The sequence below is a fragment of the Rhynchophorus ferrugineus genome, unplaced genomic scaffold (assembly GCF_030347505.1).
Source record: "Rhynchophorus ferrugineus isolate W39M unplaced genomic scaffold, kcgeb_rfMv2 rfM9, whole genome shotgun sequence".
Classification (NCBI taxonomy): Eukaryota; Metazoa; Arthropoda; class Insecta; order Coleoptera; family Curculionidae; genus Rhynchophorus; species Rhynchophorus ferrugineus.
Window position 1 is genome coordinate 39374729 of NW_027472588.1, and position 22876 is coordinate 39397604.

At 33.2% G+C, this 22876-nt stretch overlaps 2 protein-coding genes across 8 annotated transcripts; both read right to left on the reverse strand.

Moving 5' to 3' along the window:
• Positions 1 to 1151: 1151 nt before the first annotated feature.
• Positions 1152 to 15563, reverse strand: LOC143202935 (uncharacterized). Of its 7 annotated transcripts, none has more exons than XM_076414941.1 (12): positions 15123 to 15563; positions 9722 to 9943; positions 7861 to 8074; positions 5829 to 5950; positions 5592 to 5732; positions 5338 to 5533; positions 3598 to 3741; positions 3276 to 3421; positions 2948 to 3165; positions 2652 to 2862; positions 1555 to 1704; positions 1152 to 1498 (listed from the first exon to the last, which is right to left on the reverse strand). In XM_076414941.1, the coding sequence occupies exons 1-12, from the start codon at positions 15174 to 15176 to the stop codon at positions 1376 to 1378; spliced, it is 1941 nt and encodes a 646-aa protein (XP_076271056.1). In that variant the 5' UTR covers positions 15177 to 15563; the 3' UTR covers positions 1152 to 1375. The 7 variants fall into 7 exon arrangements, with proteins under 7 accessions (XP_076271056.1, XP_076271054.1, XP_076271051.1 ...); XM_076414939.1 differs by having other exon boundaries at positions 1555 to 1701; positions 3598 to 3738; positions 5592 to 5747; XM_076414936.1 differs by having other exon boundaries at positions 3598 to 3738; positions 5592 to 5747.
• A 4440-nt stretch (positions 15564 to 20003) lies between these two features.
• On the reverse strand, positions 20004 to 22866 carry l(3)77CDf (phosphatidylserine synthase 1 homolog l(3)77CDf). The gene is made up of 6 exons (XM_076414963.1): positions 22531 to 22866; positions 21977 to 22211; positions 21750 to 21910; positions 21415 to 21608; positions 21113 to 21359; positions 20004 to 21056 (listed from the first exon to the last, which is right to left on the reverse strand). The coding sequence occupies exons 1-6, from the start codon at positions 22716 to 22718 to the stop codon at positions 20774 to 20776; spliced, it is 1308 nt and encodes a 435-aa protein (XP_076271078.1). The 5' UTR covers positions 22719 to 22866; the 3' UTR covers positions 20004 to 20773.
• Positions 22867 to 22876: the final 10 nt, after the last annotated feature.

A 22876-nucleotide genomic window follows, 5' to 3' on the forward strand; every position in this document is an offset into this window, starting at 1 on the left:
AAATACAATTTGGATAATAGAAACGTTAATATAAAACCTTAAATATATATCAAGTAAGTGTCGTTGCTACAGAACAGCAGTAAGTTTCTATTTTCGATAAACGGTAAGACCTCATAAATAAATTACTTAATAAATACAACCAGAAAAATGTTTTTCTGTATATTGCGTCCTAGTGTGCCTTGGTAGTTCATCAGATCTAGTGAATCTTCCACCGCATAAAAACTGTAGTCATCTAAAGTAGCAGTCCTCTCAATTTAAGACGTCAACACGTCGCAATGTTGCCGCATTTAACTTTGACTTTATTTTATCTTTTATAAATTACAACAATCTGATGCAAATAAAATAAAGAAACAAAAATGTTATAAATATCATTTATTTTAACGTTACACTTCACTGTTACTTTGGATAAACTATTGACATATTACTAATGATTTTTTGCACTTAGGATTTTCAAAATAAATCCACTTTTCATCGCCTGTCACTATTAGATGCAGGAATTGACTTCCGATTGCATGTCATTCAATTGATGTGGTTCCCATCTTTTGGATTTTCCTCATCGTTCGCTAATCGTTTCTTGGATCACATTTAACGTTTCTGCCAATCGGCTTTGGGTTGGGTCTTCATCCAGTAATTCTTGCAGTTTCGAATTTTCAAACTTTTTCGGTCTACCAGAACGTTCTTGTCTTGCACATCGATATCATCACATGTGAGTTTTCGAAACCACGCCGTAAGTTTCTACCAGCAAACCATCACTTTCAACAACTTTTCTCTTATGATGATGCTACGTTGTCAAAGTGTAACATGTGTAGCTTTGAACATATGTGTGGAGTCATAATATTGCTTACTTAGGCCTAGAGATATCTGAATACGTTTAATAATTTTTAGCGTTTAAACATATTCACCTTCCAGCCGCGTAGGCCTTGGATATTGTTCGTACTTCAGATCATTTTCTATAGTTTTAATCCATGCCTTTCTAGGACCTGATGCTTGAATCTTCCATAAAAAAGGCATATTTCCTTACAAAAGTCTATCCAAGAAGTTCATTCATTCTACGCATGACAAGCATAAGCAAAAAAGCCGCAATTTGTATATTTGAATTTGTTAACATTATTTCACTTATATAAATACGATGTAAGGGAAATAATAAGTCATTTTTGTGGGTTTACAAAATATTGCTAATATTTTATTTAAATATTTCCGTTCGTTATATATATATATATATATTATCTTAAAACTTAACAAAAAAATCTTAGATAAATGAACTAAAATCTAAAATCACAGGTCTTATATAATTCAGATACTCCTGTTATTTATTCAAGTTACAGTCGTTCTCTTGTTCCGTTGACGCGTCCAATAGATAAATGGGGGCTTCCTCTCAGCTATCCATGGGATCCGCTATGATGAGGTCGTCCGCCTCGGCCGCGCTGATTGTTATCATCATCTTTTCTTCGTTACTCGAGCTGTCCGACGACGCCGACTGTGTGGACGTAGCGGCCTTCTAAAAATTACAGTTAGCGAATCGTCTTATAAATGCGCGAAATCAAATCGCATTACCTGAGGATAATTCACGTGCGTTATTGTATATTTTATATTGTTTTTGCTGTCTGTTATCCAAACCGGTGAAGGTTTTTCTTCGGCTTCGTGCTGTGATTGGGAGTCTTCTTGAACCGCCCATACCTCTTCCTCGTCCTGATCTTTGTCCTGCTGTAAAATAACAAATACTGAAAATAAATCGGCATTTCGCTTCGAGGTAAACCCGAAACTTTTTTGGCCATAATTATACACTATTCAGATTATCATTTTATTCTTACTGAAGAATTCCTGACGAAATTACGTAACTGTCATACATCATTCGGTCTGTACGATACGTCAAAGTGATATTTACGAATTTTAAGTGACAGGCGTCATTTGCAATCAGACAACTTTGATTTTGTTTTAACTTTTTTGCAAATAGATATTTAAAAATTACAGAGAATGGCAGGTTTTTAATAATTTTAGAACAGAATATAATACAATTAATTAAGAAAAATGTTGCAAAAATAACATTCCTTCATTATATTGAGATTATTCGGGTTTCTACACATATTTTATTCTTTCTAAAGAATCCCTGATGGAATAACATAGCTGTCATAAAACTAATATGAACGCCTGTTTTATTTTCGTTATTTCCGTCTATCCGATACGTCAAAGTGATATTTACGAATTGTATAGACATACGTCATTTGCAATTTTTTGATATTTTCCACAATTTTGTTAAACTTTGTTTTTGTATTAAATTTTTTGAAAATGGGTATTTACGGATTAAAAAGAATGGCAGGTTTTTAATAATTTCAGAACAGAATATAACAAAATTATCCAGTAAAATGTTACAAACATAGTATTTAATATATTCAGATCATTGACATTACGTAACTGTCATATATATTGATTTTAAATGACTGTAAGGTAATTAAACAAATGTGTTTTTTTTAATAATTTTGACAATCCTGTTTTAACTTTTTTTTTCAAATGGATATTTAAATGGTATTTACTTTGACCAAAAATCAAGAAACCAAAGAATTAAACGATGGCTGTGAAAAATTAATCGACAAATAAAATTAAGATAACAAAACAAATAATGCATAATTATGATGGCTTTTGTGGAAACTTACCGCTAATCTCTGTTTCTGATGGGTCTTGAGATGTTTCGATAAATGGTCGGACCTCATAAACTTCTTACTGCACTCTGGACATTGAAACCTTTTCTCTCCAGTATGCGTCCTAGTATGCCTCTGCAATTCGTCGGATCTAGTGAACCGTTTTCCACACAAAAGCCAGGTACATACGAAAGGCCTCTCCCCCGTATGCCACCTTAGATGAGCCCTACAAAATGTCCAACGTTAAGTCACATTATGACCACAAAAAACACTATCTTGAGACTATTCTTGCCGAACCAACTCGTAATTACCTTAAATGGCTTGTTTTCCCATACACTTTGTTACAACCAGGGATGTGACAGATGTGCTGTTTTTTCCGATCAGGTTGTCGTTCTCCCTCCTGACAGTTAGGACACGTACACGCTACTCGCCTGACTCTCGGTTTCTGCTCACCCTGATTGGTTTCCGATACCGCGGGCGACGGAGCTGGCGCAGCTTCAACTGTGCTTACGTTTATTGAAGTAGCAACCTGAAACAACAAAAATAATGTTAAAAACAACTCGTGAACAGAAACATAAGAATTATATTGGTTATCGAAATACCGTAACTAAAATTGAAATACGGTATCCTTCGACTGACCTGTGCAGGTTGTGGAGCTGCAGCAGTTGCGGTAACTTGAGGGATGATTTGCCATTTATTGGGATCGTTTGGATCCTGCTGAATGTGCTGACCTACAGCGATTTGTGGCTGCGTAGGTTGTGTAATCACTTGAACATTGCCTATACCTATAAAATTGATATATGTGAAATAAATTGTGGTGCCAATTGTTCGAAAACAGATAGGGCAATTAGGTTTTTTCTCTTAATCTCTAAAATCTCTCTTAAAAAAAAAGAAACCTAATAGCCTAATCTATTATGGAAATGAAGGCATTTATTATAACAAAAAACAAAAGTAATTTTACCTGGTATATTCTGTATTGTTGGCATCGTCTGAATATTTGGTAACTGTATTATACTGCCTAAACCTCCAATATTCCCAACAGTTCGCACCTGTTGCAAATTCTGCAAATTCGACACTGGAAGAGTGAACTGTTGACCATTGGCTGCTAAAGAAATTAAATAATAATAATGGATTATCACAATAATTTAATTATTCATAACAGGTCAATTGAAAAGTCCCGGGATTACCATAGTAAAACACATTTCTTTGGCAAAATTAGTTTTTTTTATTTAACATAATTCCCTTCAAGGGTGATACGCTGATCATGGGGAGTCTCCGACTTTTCGATACCATTTTTGTAGTATGATTTGTCCTTCTGTCCTGTCTTTTGTTTCAAAATAGGCTGTCGGCTTTTTTCGTTTCAACGACCACCTCTTCATTCGACGAACATTTCTTCCCAGCGAGCATTCTTTTGAGATCTGGAGAATATGGTGGACGAGGAAGCAATTCAAAGCCCAATTCATGGATTTTTGCCATCGTTTTCACTGACTTGTGACACGGTATATTGTCTTGGTGAAGCAGCATTTTTGTTTTTCTTCAAATGTGGCCGTTTTCCGCGATTTCGCCCTTCAAACGGTCCAATAACGCTATGTAATAGTCGCTGTTGATGGTCCTTCCTTTTTCAAGGTAATCAATGAAAATTATTCCATGCGCATCCCAAAATACAGACACCATAACCTTGCCAGCCGACTGTTTTGGAGCGGGTTCATCGTGTGCAGCCATGTTTCATCCATTGTCACATGAACTTTCTCAGACCCAAATATTCGTGAATGATATAATGTACATGTTCAGTTGATATCTTTAGAGTGTCTGCTATTTCATTCAATTTCAATTTACGGTCATTCAAAGTAATTTTGTGGATTTTTTTAATGTTTTCGTCGGTAAGAACCTCTTTTAGGCGTCCACTGCGTTCGCCGTCTTCGGTGCTCATTTCACCACGTCTAAACTTCAGCATACCAATCCTTGATGGTTGATTTTCCTGGGACAGTGTCCGGAAACTCGGCGTCAAGCCAATTTTTTGCTTCACCTGTATTTTTTTCCCTTCAAAAAGCAATATTTTATCAACACGCGAAATTCCTTTTTATCTATTTTTTCACAATAACAAAAGTTGCTTCACTCAAAATGCTATAATTCACGAACTAATGATCCGACAGCTGTCAAATTTATACACGCATCTTTTGAGGCTTAGGGCTAACTAAAAAGCAAATGGATTTAATTCTAGTAGCGCCATCTATGTGTCAGGCCGGAGACTTTTCAATTGACCTGTTAATATACTTGTACATACATGGCACAGACAAACTAATATGCACACTATTTCCGTTTAAATAATTATTCGACATAACAGTGAAGTCACGTCATCAAGATGTCGAAGGTATTGCCCATCGCAATTTGTAAATTCCTTTTAAAATCAGACAATATTTTCCTTCTAATTTTATTTTAGTTAAAAAGAGATACAATGCTGTTTGATAGGTTCAAAGTCAACTCAAAGTTGATGCGCGGCAACATTGCAACGTTTTGACGTCATAAATTTAGATGCAGCGAGTTCACTGTTTTATTGAACGGACTACAGGTTATATTTCAGTGTAATGGTGTAACATTCCATTGGAAACTATTTAGATATTCTACAAATCTATTCCAGAGAAAGAGGTGCATCCCCTGTACAAAATAATAAATATTTCGTCTATACATGAATACTAAATACCTGTAAACGTCAATTGCGCACCATCTCCAGCAACAACTTGTTGACCAACAGAAGCCGTGGGTGCTTGGGCCTGCTGCTGTTGAGGTTGCTGCTGCTGTTGTTGTTGTTGGGGTAACGATGTGGCAATCTGAATAGGCTGCAACTGTCCAGTTGGGGTTAATATACTGGCTACTTGGGGTATTATTTGTGGTTGGGGCTGAAAGTTACATTTAATTGATGAACAACTCACATCTTTAACGATATTTGATAATCACCTGAATGATATTAGGTACCGCTGCGGTAGCTGACAATTGAACTGGAAAGTGAATTGTCTGATAGATGGTCTGACCATTGCCGGAAGAGATCGGTACCTGTATCGGAATGGTCTGTTGCATGGGGAATTGAAACAATTGGGGCTGAACCGGCCGAACCTGGAAGATGTCGAGAAAAAATATTTCGTTTGAACTATTCGTTCGTTTTTCTTATGCCAAATACTGATACACTTTACTGACCTGTACGCTTTGCCCGTTGGTTAACTGTACGGTTGTCGGTATATTCGCAGCTGTAGGCAGAACTCCTGCAGGAGCTCGAATAATTTGACTGGGACTAAATATCTGTTGTGGCTGTTGTCCACCTAGAAATAAAATTGGATTATTATTTTAAACTATTCATTTAGTGTAATCATTAATTCTCATTAAAATGTATTATCCTATTTAAAATAATACTTTAAACAATTATGATGGATTATAAAAATATATGTAGGAATATATCTATATAAAAATAAATAAAACGTTAAAGTCATATAACCAGAACATATCTAACCTTGAACATAATAATTACATGCATCTGATCTAACAATTTTATGCTTTTTAACATGTTTATTGGTAAACAACTGGAAAATACAGCTCAGCTCAAACGCTACTTGTTGAATTTGGATGACGATCACAAGAATTCCCGCGCATATACTTAATTTTCACTTTTATTTTTGTTTGTTTGTTGTTTTGTTTTAAAATCATGTTCATTATCGAATTTTAAACGAGCTGTCAGTGCAGTTTTCGGTTTGTTATCAAAATATAGGTTATATTTCAAGTGTAGCATAACCTCACCAAAAAAATATTTACGAGTAACGATAAAAATTCTAGAAAGTGAAAAAGGTTTGAATAAATCATAACAGGCTTTATAATGAACTTAATGAGAAAGTCATATATTAATATTATTGTTAATTCGTGTACATACAATGTTAAATAAAATCGATTATTTCCAATAAAAATCGTGTACCTTCATCATCGTTGTCCGCACATAAATCAACGCACAAAGGTTCGTCTTCAGGAACTTGCAGCATTTCTTTATGGTACGATTTATCGTCATTACTTTCTTCGTAGATAATCATCGTTTTAAATGAAATCGAAATGTTTAATAATAATTTACACAAACACAACACAGGATATCCTGACACGTTTGAGAACCAACAACGTACAGTACCATCGCATATTTCCGAACCTTTAGTAAAAAAAAACAGAAATTCCAAAAATATCCGAAACTGTTATGTTTCTTTCGCGCGACACCAAAACCAACTAAAATGGGTAAATGCATTTTTAGGACCAACCCTCGAGTTTGCAGAATCGGCCTTTCGAGGCCTTCCGGTTGAGGAGGGTCATAAAAATGTCCTATTTTAAGTTGTCAAAAGGGACCGTCCTAAAATACCCTTTTTAAAAATATCTTTGTTATACGGGGAGGGCTCAAGACGAACCGTACCAATTAAACAGTAAAATACGTATCACATCCCAATAAAACGGTCAATGCACATCATCAAAATTTATATTGTAACGTTGCCCCACGAAATTTAATTTTAAGTTTATTTAGACTCTGACAACAAAATAATAATGTAAATAAAATAATGAAACAAAAATAACGTTATTAAATATAATTTATTTTAACAATATAATAATGCATATTTATTGAAGGACTTCAACTATAGTTAATTAAATAGACACGATTCACAATTAGTCTGTAGGTTAGAGTTATTTTATTGTATTTACATTTACATGTGACAACGATGTCGACTGTTTGGTTACATGTTCGGACGCATCAGGCTTTTGTCTCTTTTTAAGTACAGTAATGTTAATTAGTAAAATGAGAAAGAAAAATGCTACAAGTTTAAAAAGGATTTTACGTTTTTATAAATTGTATTTAACAATACGTTCGACTGTGTCCATAGTGTGCATTGGCTGTTTTATTGAAAGGACTATACGTTTGCGTAATGGAAAACAATTTTTAAAATTAATATGTTGTTTCAATTAGAATGTTGTAAGTCATAATTTCAACATAATACATAGTATTTTGATCAAATATAAGTGGACTAATTACCAATAAGGTGTTAACCCCGGTAATATAATAAATGATTGATTATCTTCTGGCGTATGCTTTCTGTATGGTTTGAGTTGACTCAAAATCAAAAACGTGTTCTTCGAGAAAGAATGCTCCGGAGACATAATGAATGCATTTATTCTCAATTCAAATTTAATTGCCTATAATAAAAATTACCTGTTAAACTCATAGCAGGTATAAATATCGCTTCTTGGCCATCGACACTGAGCGCTTGTACACCGGTAGGTGCTTGAACCACGCTGTAACCAGCCAAATTCTGACCGGCTGCAGCCGCAGCAGCTACCAGTTGAGCTGCGCCCGCCTGTTGCTGAAGCAATTGCTGTTGGATCTGTTGAGCTGTTACGCCAGCAGCCACAGGAAAACTTACTACCTATAGAAAAAGGAATATATATTTTTGATATCTTTACAATTAAATTTTTGTTTTAAAATATGAATAATTTATAATAGATTTGTGATCATGTACATTTTAAAAGTCAATAAACTCTTAAAGCTATAACGTTTTTTGTTTTACAATTATTATGACCACCCTATATGTAGTGCGACACTTGTTATTCGATAATAAAATGGCGAAAATTAATGATGGATTCTGAAAGAAGGAAAGTCATCTAATCTGTGGAAGAAAATTACTATAGTGGCCACTGTTAAAACCGGCTTCAAGAACAAATAAGGTAATTATTCCACTTTAGTTATTTGTTGTTCTTAGTGATCTATTCCTGTTATCTGGTAACTTACAGGGAATGAATAAAATAAGATGAACATTTGATATATACACAATATTTATTTATCAATAAGGTGTGGAGCTAAAACCAAGTTCCAAATGGATATCTACTACTCACTCTCTGCTTTGTGATATGTATAACGAACCTCTAAGTGTTTAAGAAGTTTGTTTAACTTTTTTTTGAAAAAATATCGATATATTGGGTAAAAAAAATATCGATATATTTTGAAATAATGATAATTTTCGGCATCCGTAGTATGCTGTCATTACCATGGATACTGTCGATTGTGGAACGTTAAACAACATGTGAGAAATCACACGATGACAAAACAAAGCCTATAATACACTGACACACAACCTACAACACTTGGCATGTAAACTGTGTAATACATACGCGCCAATTCACGCAATACATTAGCTAGAAAGGGTGTTGCCAACATATAACAATGTAATATATAGCCCTTTCAATAAAATAGCCAATGCTTTCAATTTACAAAAACGTAAAATCCCTTTTAAACTCGGAGCATTTTCCTTCTCATTTAATTAATTAGCATTAGTTTAGTTAAAAAGACGCAGAATGAATTCTGATGCGTCCGAACATGTAACCAAATCAATTAGTTCAATAAAATTCAATTTGTATTGGTACTCGTCGACAAGGTTGTCATATGTCAATGTAAATACGATAAAACAACTCTAACCTACAAACTATTATAGCTGTTTAATCAATTTTACTTTAAGTCCTTCAATAAATATGCATTACATGTACTATAATGTTAAAACAAATTATATTTTATAACGTTATTTTTGTTTCATTATTTTATTTACATTAGCATTTTCTGTTAAAGTTAAAATAAACGAATACTTAAATTTGATGCGGAAAGGTTGCGTTACAAATTTTGACGACTTGCATCGGCTGTTTTATTGGAAAGACTACAGTTTGGTGTCCATATTATTTTGTCTATATTCTGTATGTCGGTACAAATTTAATCTAAATTATTTATCAGTTGTTCCAAACACTAGCGTATAACCTGTCCACCAGAGTGCTTTCAAGCTTATTAAGAAAAATAGGTCGATGATTGCTTTGGTGGTTGTTTTCATCACCGTATGCTTCCGCTGTCAAATAAAATGACAGTGAAAGTTGACAGTGAAGAATAAAAAGACAGTGAATTGCAATAAAATTAATTTTCTGATCATTTATATATATATATATATATATATAATATTATATTATGTTTATATATATATATATATCTAAAAAAATAACTATAAATATAAGCTACGTAATTACGTGAAAAATACCTGTGATTGGGGTTGAGCCTGTGCAGCCTGCTGTACAGCAACCCCCTGCTGTTTAACCTGTTGAGTTGGGGTGGGGGTGGTCGACATGTTTATGCTAATGGGAGAAGACGTCTGGATAGGAGTCTGTGCTTGGATATCGCCTGGACCTATGCGGCTGCAGGTTGCTGCCAGAAGAGCCAACGGCGATGGAGCAAGCGACTTGGTATCAACCTGTTGATCAGGCTATAAAAAAACATAAACATTAAAAGACACACTCGAAAATTCAATCGATTCTACATTTATATTTTGTAAGACATATTAAGTGTTTTTTGTTTAAATGTTATTTCGACAAAAAAACAATTACTATAAGATGATCGCAATAACATCCAATTAGTGATTATCTTGTGATATGTTCAAGTTGAGAAATACTTTGAAGATTAAAAAAATCCTGGAACCATTCTCGTATCCACAAAAACAGACAAAAACTTTTATCAAAATCTGTCCAACACTTTAGGAGTTCAGTGAACAGCGAACCTACGACGATGACGAATCTATGACGGCAAAACATTGCGGTGTTGCCGCCGCATCAACTTTGACTTTTAGTTCATTTTGGCTTGATAATAAAAATGTCATCGAAATAAAATAATAAAACAAAAATAATGTTAAAAAATACAGAGTATTTTAACAATTATCTTAATTATTATCTCGTCCAAAACAAACAAAGCGCCAAAACAACGTCTGCCTGTTTATAACATGTAATTCACTAATGTTTTGAAGAATTTTACAGACAATTGACAACTCGACGAATTTGGTAGGCTGATTCGGTTACGTGTTCAAACGTATCAGCACTGTACCCCTTTTTAACTAGAACAAAATAAAAAGGAAAATATTGTCTGATTTTAGAAGACGTAACGACATCGTAATAACGAGATTTTACTGTTATATATTCTTAAATCAAAATATAGAGTTTTTTAATTCAAACAGTCAGTTGACAACCTGTGCCGGCCATATTGTTTGACGACATTTGCTTAACCTATTTCTATTGCTTCTTTACTAATGTCAAGTTAAACGTCACCCGAGATACTGGTTATTAAAATGAGTTATGAGTTTTTAATTTTTCGTCGAAAAATTGCTTTTTTTGAAGTAGACGAAGAAGTAAATGACACTAGTTTCTAGGGACTTTCTCTTTAAAATGAGAATAGATATTTTATTGTCGAATGAGGTTAGTATTAAGTCAAGTGTAATAGACAAACACTCGTATTCTGTTTTGTTTACAATAGTTTTGGAGTTCATAAGTGTACAAAACTCAATATAATAATTTGCTAGACGTCTATATTATTGAATGAACATAAAAATTCATCTAAAATCATCTTTAATTTGGAGCATTTTTGATTTTGGATCTTTGCTACTCATTTTATCCTAGCTAAAAAGAGATACGTCTGAATATGTAACCGAATCAATTTATAATAATCGCTTTAGTTTGGTACTGATAGGCCATGTTGCCAAATGTCTGCAAAATTCTTCAGAATATTAGTGATAATAATAAGAGGTGATAAAAAGGCAAACTTTGTAAACCAAAAGGCAAATTTGATGTGACAACACTGTAACGTGCTGATGTCGTAAATTTGTATGACGTATATAGGCTATTTTATTGGAAGGCTGGACGAGTGCACAACCACCTTGGACATTATGATATTCTGCAATCTAAGGAATTGTTTAAAGCCAAGGCAAAGTCGTTAACAATTGGTCTTACGGGGCCACCAGGAGAAGCCACAGAAATTTGAACGGTTTTATATCCCATGACATTTGAACAATGTTATATTCCATACATAAAAGCATACATTGGCCGTTCAAATTAATAAATAATGTCGTTAATTATTTTTTTCACAGCTTTTTAATCCACTTCAATATGGATCCATTCCGATATTATAGAATAAATCACTCTAAAAGACCAAACATCAAATTTTATCACGTTATCTAAAATTCAAAAAGGATTAATCAAACTACCTTTGGTTTTATTGACATATTCATGAATCACTAGTATAACTGGCAATTAAATTTAAAAAATCCTCTTTTATTTAAAGGTTATTAATATACTCTTATCTTATGGTGTTATTTCTTAGTGAATAATAAAAAGGGGCCAAAAGTATGTGTATTTAAATGAGGCTAATAGTAAAGCCATTTATTAGCATTAGCCTCAGTAGTTAGCGACAGGACGGTTTTCCAACTACCGCATAATCGCGGGTTCGAATCCGGCTAGGGTATGGTTTTATAAATGTATGTTTGTAATTGTCCATAAACAATTTTGGCGATAAACGGCCGCATTTGAAGAAAAAGAAAGTGCTGCTTCACCAAGACAATGCACCGTGTCACAAGTCAGCGAAAACGATGGCAAAAATCCATGAATTGGGCTTCGAATTCCTTCCTCATCCATCGTATTCTCTAGATCTGGCTCCAGCGACTATTTGCTGTTCTCAGATCTCAACAGAATGCCCGCTGGAAAGAAAGTTTCGTCGAATGAAGAGGTGATCGCCGAAACTGAGGACTATTTTTGAAGCAAAGGACAAACCGTACTATAAAAAAAAAGTCGAAGAGTTGGAGGGTCGCTATAATTAGTGTATCACCCTTGAAAGGAATTATGTCGAATAAAAAAACTAATTTTGCCAAAAAAATGTGTTTTACTATGGTAGGCCGGGGACTTTTCAATTGACTTGTTAATACTGATGAAAATAAAAGGCTAATGAAACCGAAATTCAGTATTTGTTATATATCGATGAAATTTAAAACAGGCATAGCAAATTATCTTCTTATCTAAACTATCTGCTATTAGTATTTGGTATGCGAAAGTTGTACCGTACCATAAACCATTGAAGCTTGCCTTTCCACAGACTATAATAATTTGAGACCATATAATTTAGAGTAAAGCCTATAGCAAACCTAGCTTATGTACCATTTGAGTATACTAACACCTCTTAATCTCAACATTTCGTAATTCAGCAGGTTATTTTCATTCATAAAAACATTAAAGATTGGGACAACGTTTTAAAATATATACTGGCCCATAAAAGATCAGAAAAAGATATAAAATATATTCTGAAACAAGCTTTGACTTCTGACATTATCCAAACGCCAGAAAGAGGAAGGAAACTAGACATTCAAAAATAATTACCTATTAACTGAAAGCGACACAATTGTCAGGTGTTTAAACGAACAGAAATCTTTCATAAATAAAAGAATAAAACGAGATTTTGTGGGTGTCACCTAAATAATACTTAAAAGTAATGGTCATTTAATTAATGTAGTTATCTTTATTACAGGTTCCTGATTAATCATAATTTAAAAAGGTCCATAATACAATTAAACACACAATTAATATATGTTTTATTAATATTTGTTATAAGTTATAAGTTTTTTATTTCAATATTTGATTTCAAATACATCATCAACATATTTTTAAAAGTTATTTTTATTATCTCGGTAAGTCTTTTTAAAATCGTACCCTCTTAAACATGACCAAAATAAGGAGTAATAATAATTAGGCGTGAAAATAATAGAAAAGCCATCTTCCCAGCTTTCGTAAGTGCATTAGTGATGTTCTGTTTAGAAAACAGAAAAGATCGTAGTTTATACAGCATGATATTCCTTAAATTTGATGAATTTTTAAATGATCGGTTTTATTGCCATTTATCTTTAATGATGTATCTATCCTATTAAATATTATATAATAAAATGAATTTTTTTGGTATTGGAAAGGCTAAAATAAAAAAAGAATATGGTTGTATAAGTTCCAAAGGAGTATTATTACATATTATATGTTTATATTTTTAGTATTTTAGTTATAAAGCATGAAAACTATTTCTATGGTAAATGAGTGAACATTATTTGTTTATAAATTGTTAATTATTTATATACTTGGTAAATTTTTATAAAGGTTCACAATAAATAGTTCATTAAATTGTAATAGTTTTTTAATACTAAAGATAAGAGATTCACAAGAGACTTAGAGACTATAATTGTTTGAAAAGTACTAAGGCATTAAGACATATCAATTATAGAAGGGACATTTTTCACAACAAAAGCCAGTAACGGTTTATGCAGATGTTTTCGCTTGAGAATGTTTAGATTGAAATTAATTGATGAAGTTTTAAAATAAAGAATTTGTCCACATATTTTATGATTATATATATATATATATATATATATATATATATATATATATATATATATGTTTATTTAATTTTAACTAGAAGGTATAAAACAATTTCTAAATAATTCTTTGTTTAAATTATTTATAAACTTGGCTTTGTTATGTTTCATATAACGAAATATAGTTTTCGGTCACATTGTTATAAAGGTTCAAAATAAATAGTTTATTAAATTGTAATAATTTTGTAACACTAATAATTAATTATTTGATAGGTGTTAAAAGCCGTCAATAATATAAGTGGCTGTACCCTTTTATTGAAATATTTGCAATATCGTTCCACAATAAAAGTCAATAATGGTTTATGAAGATGTTTGTATAACTTAAATAACAAACATACGTCGAGCATATCGTTATAAAGGTTCCCAATAAATAGTTTAATAAATTGTATTAGTTCTGTAGACGCTAATGAGAATTATATGGAAAATAATTTCAAATATTCAAAAATAGCTCTTACAAAGATTTTAATTACGTGACGAAGACGTGTTAGTGTTAAACATCGTCAATAATATAAGTGGCTCTGTCGTTTTATAGGAATATTTGCAATATCGTTCGACAACAAAAGCCAATAACGGTTTATGCAGATTTTTGTGTCTGAAATAAAATTTTCACATGAGTATTTTACATACGAATTTATCCATATATTTTAGTTATAAAGTATTCAAATTATTTTAATTGTAACTGAGTCAACATTACCTGTTTAAATTATTAATTATTTATATTCTTGGCTTAATTATATCTATATAACAAAATATAACTTTTAGAGCACATTATTATAAAAGTTTCCAACAAATAATTTATTAAATTGTATTAGTTCTGTAGACGCTAATGAGAATTATAAGGAAAATAATTTCAAATATTAAAAAATAGTTTTACAAAGATTTTAATTACTTGAGAGACACTGAAGTGTTAAAATCTGCCAATAACATAAGTGGTTGTGCCGTTTTATAGGAATATTTGCAACATCTTTTCACAACAAAAGGCAATAACGGTTCTTCCAGATGCTTGTGCTCGAGAATACGACCTCGGCAGCTGTTGCCGTACTGACTTCTTCCAAAACCACGTTGGATCCGAAACGCGTTCATCGTCTATTTACGAATCAACCAGCCGGGCACGCGGTGGCACCCTCTGCGCTATACAGGCCAGGCCGACCTCCTCCTCGTCGGAGCTACACCCACGACGCCAATGGCCCACCCTTCTCCAGCACCAAAAACCTACCTGTGCCGAGTTCTCGATCACGAATTCCGACTTTGGTTGTCCCTCAGAGCTCATCCTTGATCGTCATCGTCTTGCACTCGGTGTTCGGTCCCGTTTTTATCGTTTTTCACCGTCGTAAACCCGCGTAACTGTCGTGCACGCCGCTGAATTTATCAAGTTGGCCGCGCTTTCTAGCCTGTCAACGCGACACGTTTCGATCGTTCGACGTTACGGGGCTCCTCAGTCACATGTTACACCACAGGGCACCTATAGATCGGATCCTTTGTCGTTAATTTCCTCCTCGAGAAAATCCGCGATTTATCCGGATGATCGTGGCGCGAAAATCGTCGAAATTGGGCGTGAAACGATGGGTTTTTCCTATCGCGAAGCTACCGAACGCGGGCCAGACCATGCGGTTCACAGGCAGGCCGAACGGAACAGAAACCACGCCATTCTGGGACTGGCTTGGGTGGGGAGGGATCGTACAACGGTCCTTCAACCTAGAGATCGGGTGTTGTGCGACGCCAGTGACGTAACCTGGGAGGGTCTCCGTTGTTACGATGCTCGTTCGTTGTGTTTTTCGGAAACGTCTGCGTGCCCGTTCGGTTTTCGAATTCCCGTCAACAAAATATTATTTTTATATTACTAAAATTACTTAATTCACGTACACTACTACTGTAACAGCAAATCTACGTTCAAAAATGCTGCAAATCTCTTAATTATGCCGGTAATATGCAATACGATATGTATTATCAAATTAAGTGTAACTAGATCATACAGGACAACCTAACCTAAAAAAATCTATTGTCGGTTTACGTGATTATTTAAATTTCATTCCATAAATAGAAATAAAAAACCAAATATTTTTGATTTACTTTAACATTTTTAATTAATAGTGCTGTTATAATAACAATTCTGAATTCAAAATGCTGTAAATAAATTAATTTAAACAATTAATCTGTAACACGACACGTCGTTAACAAATAAAGTAAAACAATCTTAAAAATATATATTTTGAGTGGTCGTGATTATTTAAAATTAATTTAATAAGTAGAATTAAAAAAACTAACAAAACAATTTCGATTTATGCATGTTTAAAGTACTAGAACATCTATTATTCGTTCAAAATGCTGTAAATCTATCAAATGGGTAGTTAACATGTAACATGAAATGTCATTAACTCAAGAATATCTAGCTGGTTAGGCGAAACGATTTAAAATTAATTCTCGTATATGCATTTTTAAAGTACTATTATAATAGCAATCTTGCTGCATCAACTTTTGAATTTTATTTCATTTTGATTTTGACATATAACTAAATTCTAATTTAAATAAAATAATGAAACAAAAAATTATTATCAAATATAATTTATATCCAGTAATGATAAACAGCAATTTGAAATTCTCAAAAACCAGCAAAGCGCCAAAACTTTGAAGAATTTTGCAGACGTTTGACAATTTTGTAGGCTGATTCGGTTATATGTTCGAAGGTATCAGATAGCATTGTATCTCTTTTGAAATATAATAAAACAAAAAAAATATAGTCAGATTTTAAAACGAATTTACAATTTGCGATAGGCAAAACGTTCGACTATAAATAGTTAATAACACAAAATATCGAATTTAAAATATCTATTTTGCTATTGGACTTGGATTATTTAAAATTAATTTCATAAATCAAATAAAAAACCAAATATTTTATTGTTATTTATTATTTCCGATGAACCGGTGTATAGTATTAGGTTTATATATTAATAGTTTGGGAAAAATTATTTCGATAATCAAACGTTAACTAAGGATATATAGCCCGTCGAATAAAACATTGAATGTACGTCATAGCTGACGTCCAATATATGGCCAATTGCAATTGGTGAAATCGTTTTAGATTCGGATAGGATTTTCCTTCTCATTTTACCCTAGTTAAAAAGAGATAGCATGTTGTCTAATGGGAAATGTAATCGAATCATCAATACAATTTTTTTCAAAACAGTGATTATAATCAGTAGAAGTTATGTACCGGCAAAAGTTGATGTGTTTATGTCTACGTTGTACATTTTGATTGTGTGTATTGGATGTTTCGTTGAACAATCTATATGTGGTATTTTCCTCGATGGCCTTTTTGTCGATTTTTTAAAGAAAAAAATCCATAAATCGGATTACACCTGACTTGATTTCTGGGGGATAAATTGATTCAAGTTTTTTTCACAGGCCTCTTTGATTCTGCATAGACTGCTACAACTGACAAATGACAATCGAATGAGGCAAAAATCAGGGCTGAACATGGCGGAAGCATCTAACTTCCCAATCAACCGAACTTTTCAGGGTTATCATCTATAACATCGAAAGTTTGGGAACTAATTTCAAAAACTGGTGATCGCTTTAGCTCTCATCGCCTTGTCGCGTCATCGACATTTGTGACGTCAAAACGTCGCAATGTTGCCGCATCAACTCTAAGTTTTAGTTCAGTGTGGCTTCGACATACAACAAAATTCTAATTTAAATAAAATAATTAAACAAAAAGTTATCAACTATAATTTATTTTAACATTATACTACATCCAAAAACTACAGTTAGTTGTAAAGCTACAATAATTTATAGGTTAGAGTTAGAGTGAAGAATTTTGCATACGTCTGAGAACTGAACGACTTTGACAGGCTCATTCTTTTACGTGTTCGAACTAATCAGACATCATTGTATCCCTTTTTAACTAGAATAAAATGGAAAGGAAAATATTGTCTGATTGTAAAACGAATTTACAAATTGCAGGAGATAATACATCTTGATGACGCATATACAAATAAAGTTCGAATAGACTATATATAATTTTCGATGAGCTTGTACTTCATTTTTCCCTTTTTGAAAGAAGAAGAAAATGACGTGGAATCTCCATTTTCAATGGACAAAAGCTTTCGACTGTAAAGAAATTACACTAGCTTTATCCAGAATCTTCTGTGGACCGCTACTTTTTAGACGTGCTGACGTATGGCTTCATTGACTTTACTATCAATTAGGCAAAATAAAAATCTCTTTTTCCTTAACCAGGATTTTCAGAATTTTCAGGCCTTTAATTAATATTGCCGTAGTAAATTTGACAGTTATTATGTCAAATTTCCTTGAACAATATTAATAAACAACATATCAATTTCGATAAAAAATAATTCCATAATCCCAGTCGAAAAATTTCTCTGCCTACGCCTATGGCCAGAACCAGACACAAAACGGACCGAATAGTTCGTTCACAACATGCCCTGGGATAAGGGGGCGTCAGCGCTTGTACCTTTAGCCCCGCCATTCTCGTTTGTGCAGCTGGCTCGGGCCGCCGTTGATACGGTGGTATCGCGTTCCGTCTCCCTTCATCCCGCGGCATCGGAGAAGGACGGACATACAACCGGATCGATAACCGTTGGTTCGGCTCGAGACACGGCCCATCATCAAAGGGCAGAGATGCACATTTTAAGGAGAGAAAAGCATACGCGTACACCTTTACTCCGAGGCTTCAATTACCCGACGATTCTCTCGTACGGGTAACAAACTGGCGCAGATCGACGCTAACCCTGACCCGATAGATAAAAAAAAAGATGTTTGACATTTGGTTTCGAGCGTTAAACCTGGAGGCTGTTTAAATTATTCGAAGGGGGTCGGTGCACGAAGGGAGGTCGCCCGATAGCGAGGGTGTCGAGGGAACGCCCACCATCTTTTCGAAAGCTTGATTTAAGATCTAAGGATGACCACCAAGTCGGCCTGATGATCGCGGAGTCTTTAGGCGGCGAGAATCGCGTACGAGGGCCGCCGCTCGTACAAATCGATGGAATTAGCTCTTTTCGTTTACGTCCAATTGTTTATTTTCTTATTTTTTTCCTAAAAATTGCCAGGGATTCGTCTTCACTAAACTTTATTGTTTTTTTTTCCGTGATTGACATAAAACGTTAAATAATTATATAAAATTACTAATTACAGCACATACTCTAGCCTTTTTCTGTAAATGTCTACTGTTCGTTGTTTTTTTTTATTTAAAGTCATAATCTTCTTCTAAAGTGTTTAACACATAAAATTATGTAAAAAAACAAAAATTATTCCATATAAAAAAATCGTAACGTATTTCGAATTATAACACACAAAAACTTCAATATTAATTAATATTGTTAAAAGGAAACGCTAGTATTCTCTATTATTGTCCTATTATTTTCAGCCTATGATCAACCACAAGTCGAAATAACCCAGTAACCCTCTATTACCATTTTATTTTTTCACCGCTACCTCCCCTTTAGAGGGATTGCGGAAGGTTATAGAATTATATTTAGGGGTCGTGATTTAACAATCAGTTTAGATAACGTTATTTCTTCGCATATTTTTCACAGGCACGTTATTTAACCATTCACCAATTAAACGGATTAGTTATATTTAAAAATGTATTCATATATTTTAACAACAACCTATCCCTGCCCAATTTGAAATAAAATTTGTCATATGCAAGAACCACCCCCTCCACAACACAAAATTCTTCCGGTATTGGTATCTAAGGACGAATGTCATCACGATGTAGAAGGCGGCTCAAGTAACATGAACACCACTTTTTTCAACTAATAATGTATATATATATATATATATATATATATGACATCTGTCAGGTCACTTATTAAATCAGCACAAAATATAGAAAATGGAAGTATGTCCGAACTTGATTTTAGATTACCATTGTTTTGTCATTCTCGGTAACTGGACCTAAGTAACGTAGTTTCAATCTGTCTGAACTCTTAATTTATGCACTGCTGAATTGTGACAAAGGATGACAATTCCAGTCACCTTAGATTTTAGACAGTTAGAAAACATTTTAACGCGTCTCACTACTGACAGATAACAAGGAGTAATTTTTTTAATTCAGATAAACAGAAACAAGAAATAATACACAATATATTCCATTTATTTCATTAAAAATATCTGATAAGTAACAAAAAGATATTTTTATGGCACATCAAAAAACAAGGTCTGGGCTACGTTCAGGATAAAATCATTCACACATCAGTCAAGTAAAATCCCGCATTTCGTCGCTACATTTTCAATGAAAACCCTGTCATTTAAAAGAGCCGATAACGAAGGGAACTGTCGTGGGTCTAAATAACAAATCAGAATTGATTGTCGAAGCCGTTGCCAGGACGAATTCACAGAAGTTCAACGTGGAAATATTCGCGTATAAGTTTTTCATAATATTCAAAGGTGGGAGTATTCTTCATTAATTAAAGGTAAATGGACGTTAAGACGAGCGATCGTAGATGATACTTACATTAGCTATATCACAAGTTTAATTCACAAAATTACTTTGTCGAGTTTAAAGTCTTCAAGTTTAAAAGATAATTTGAATAAAAATTTGCGAATATTAGCCGGTCATTCTAATGGAAGAACTCTTTGGTGGCATTCTTTAAGATTCTCATTCAAATTACCTGTTTCGAAATTCTTTGACAATCAATTGCAATAAATCTAGATGTTAAAAATGACTCGTCAACTAAATTCGTATATATTAATTATTAAATTATCCTTTGGGACTTGCCACAGCCAAAGTTCGCTATTTACACAATGTAAAAAAAATCATTTTTCTAAGCGTTGGTCTTGGATTAAAATCATTAACCTGAGAATGTATCCTAACCAAGAAGAACTAAGCATATTTTGTACGTGACATTAATCGGTTTTCGAGAAATACCTCGGTGCCAAACCCCTTTTGCTGTTGCTGTTTGGCGAATAACCTTTCTTTGGGTTGTATTTATAATAAAGCGCGTATCCAACGACGAAAATAACTGAAATTAGGAACTGTATCGCCAGCCAAACGATTATATTGAAGGCGTGAGTCTGTTGAAATAGTTCCTTTCCGTGCTTGATACATATCAGGGCTTCTGTCACCATAATACATCCGTAAACCCAACACTGGGTTCCTACCCTTTTACAGGTTGTATCGGTTACATAACTGGAAAGGATCATAGAGAAAAATCATAGAATAAAATTAGTAAAAATAATATTTACCAATAATATTGGCGTACTGATGGCGCTACTATCACTCCAATTAAGATTAAACGAGCTGTAACAAAGGGATGAGATGCAGGCATCTCAAACACATGCTTGAGGAAAAATGTATTTAATTCGGACACTTGCCAAAACAATACCAATTCACAGCATGCGAATATCCTCATGTAAGAGCATTTGGGATCCAGCCACCTCACAGAAGTCCAACTTTCTGGCGTGAATTGTAGAACAGCCCGTTTAATTTTTCCTACAAATGAATTTGAGAGTTCTCAGGTTGTTTGATAAACACAACACTACTTTACCTGTAGTGGAGTGAATGTCTTTGATACATTCCCATTTATATTCTCTCATTTCCAAGACTTGGCAAATCTTTAAGCCGCACCATATACCAAAACCATTACATAGCAATACATCTAACACTAAAGCATCCCACCAACATTCAATGAAGTTGGGAAGTAGATGAGCAAATGCTAATTCTGTAATCTCCCACATAATACTGAAAAGACAAAAATGATGTAAATATTTTCACATTATTTATACAATTTCCATTATAACTGGAACTAATTAACCAAAAAACCTATTTTCTCTATTAAAGTAAATGTTGATGGATTTATGACGAAATTGTTAAGTGCTTTACCTCATAGCCCATAAAATACCCATATGTCTTATCAAAATAGCCTTGAACATCCATCCAAGATAATGACCAAGAGCAAATATATCTATATGGTTCCATATTCGTTCAACAGTTATGTCTGAACAATTTACCCCATATTCTTTATCCATATCAATATGGAAATCCTAAAAAAGTTAAGGTTTATTGTATAAATGGCTGCAACTTTTCTTTATATCTTTAAATAGCTTTACCTGTAACTTTGGATCTAACCAATATAGAATACTGTTCACAGTTTCCAGATTTTGAAATAAAACAAAAAGGCATCCCAAAAGGTACAGAACACTCAGTCCAAATACAATTCTCCATACTGCAGGGTGAGGTCTTGTAAAAGGTCCATTAGGGAATGCCAAAACTGATATAATCAAAAAGAAAAAGCAACAGCAAAGGAACCCTTCCCATATATTCTGTTCAACATCATTAGTGTCCCTAAAAATATATGGAATCACTGACATACTTTTTAAATTTATTTAACAGAACTTAAAACTTAAAAGTAAATATATACATAAAAACTGATTTAACAAACAGTAATAAAATGTTATTGCTTTGATAGCTTATTTATGTTAATATTAAAATAATAATGGATAAGGAAAAGGCAACTACACATATAATATGTATAACATTGACCTATTATTGAACTAATTTTGACCTTTAAATATCTGAAAAAGTACCAATTTAAGAAATACTTTATATTTTTTACGTTTAGGATTAGTTAGTCAATTACAAAAATATTATTAATATTTCTTACCTTACAAAGGCAAAATAAATTACAGTCCCTATTGATATTAACAACAACGTTATAGTGTGAGGTTTATAAAAAAAATCTAACGAAATATCATCAACAGCTTTTTCATTGATACTGCTAAAACTTTCAGCACGTATTCTAGCTATATTTTTACCACTACTGCTCTTCATTCTGGACATATATATTTTCATTTAATTGTTAAAAACTAACTCATTACAGCTCTTATTGTAAATTAATGGATATCTATTGAGCAAATCTGAAAATGAATAAAATAACCGGCTATCTTGAGAACTATTTTGTTGCTTAATTTCACATGATAATTGACATATGTCATTTAATGACAGTCACT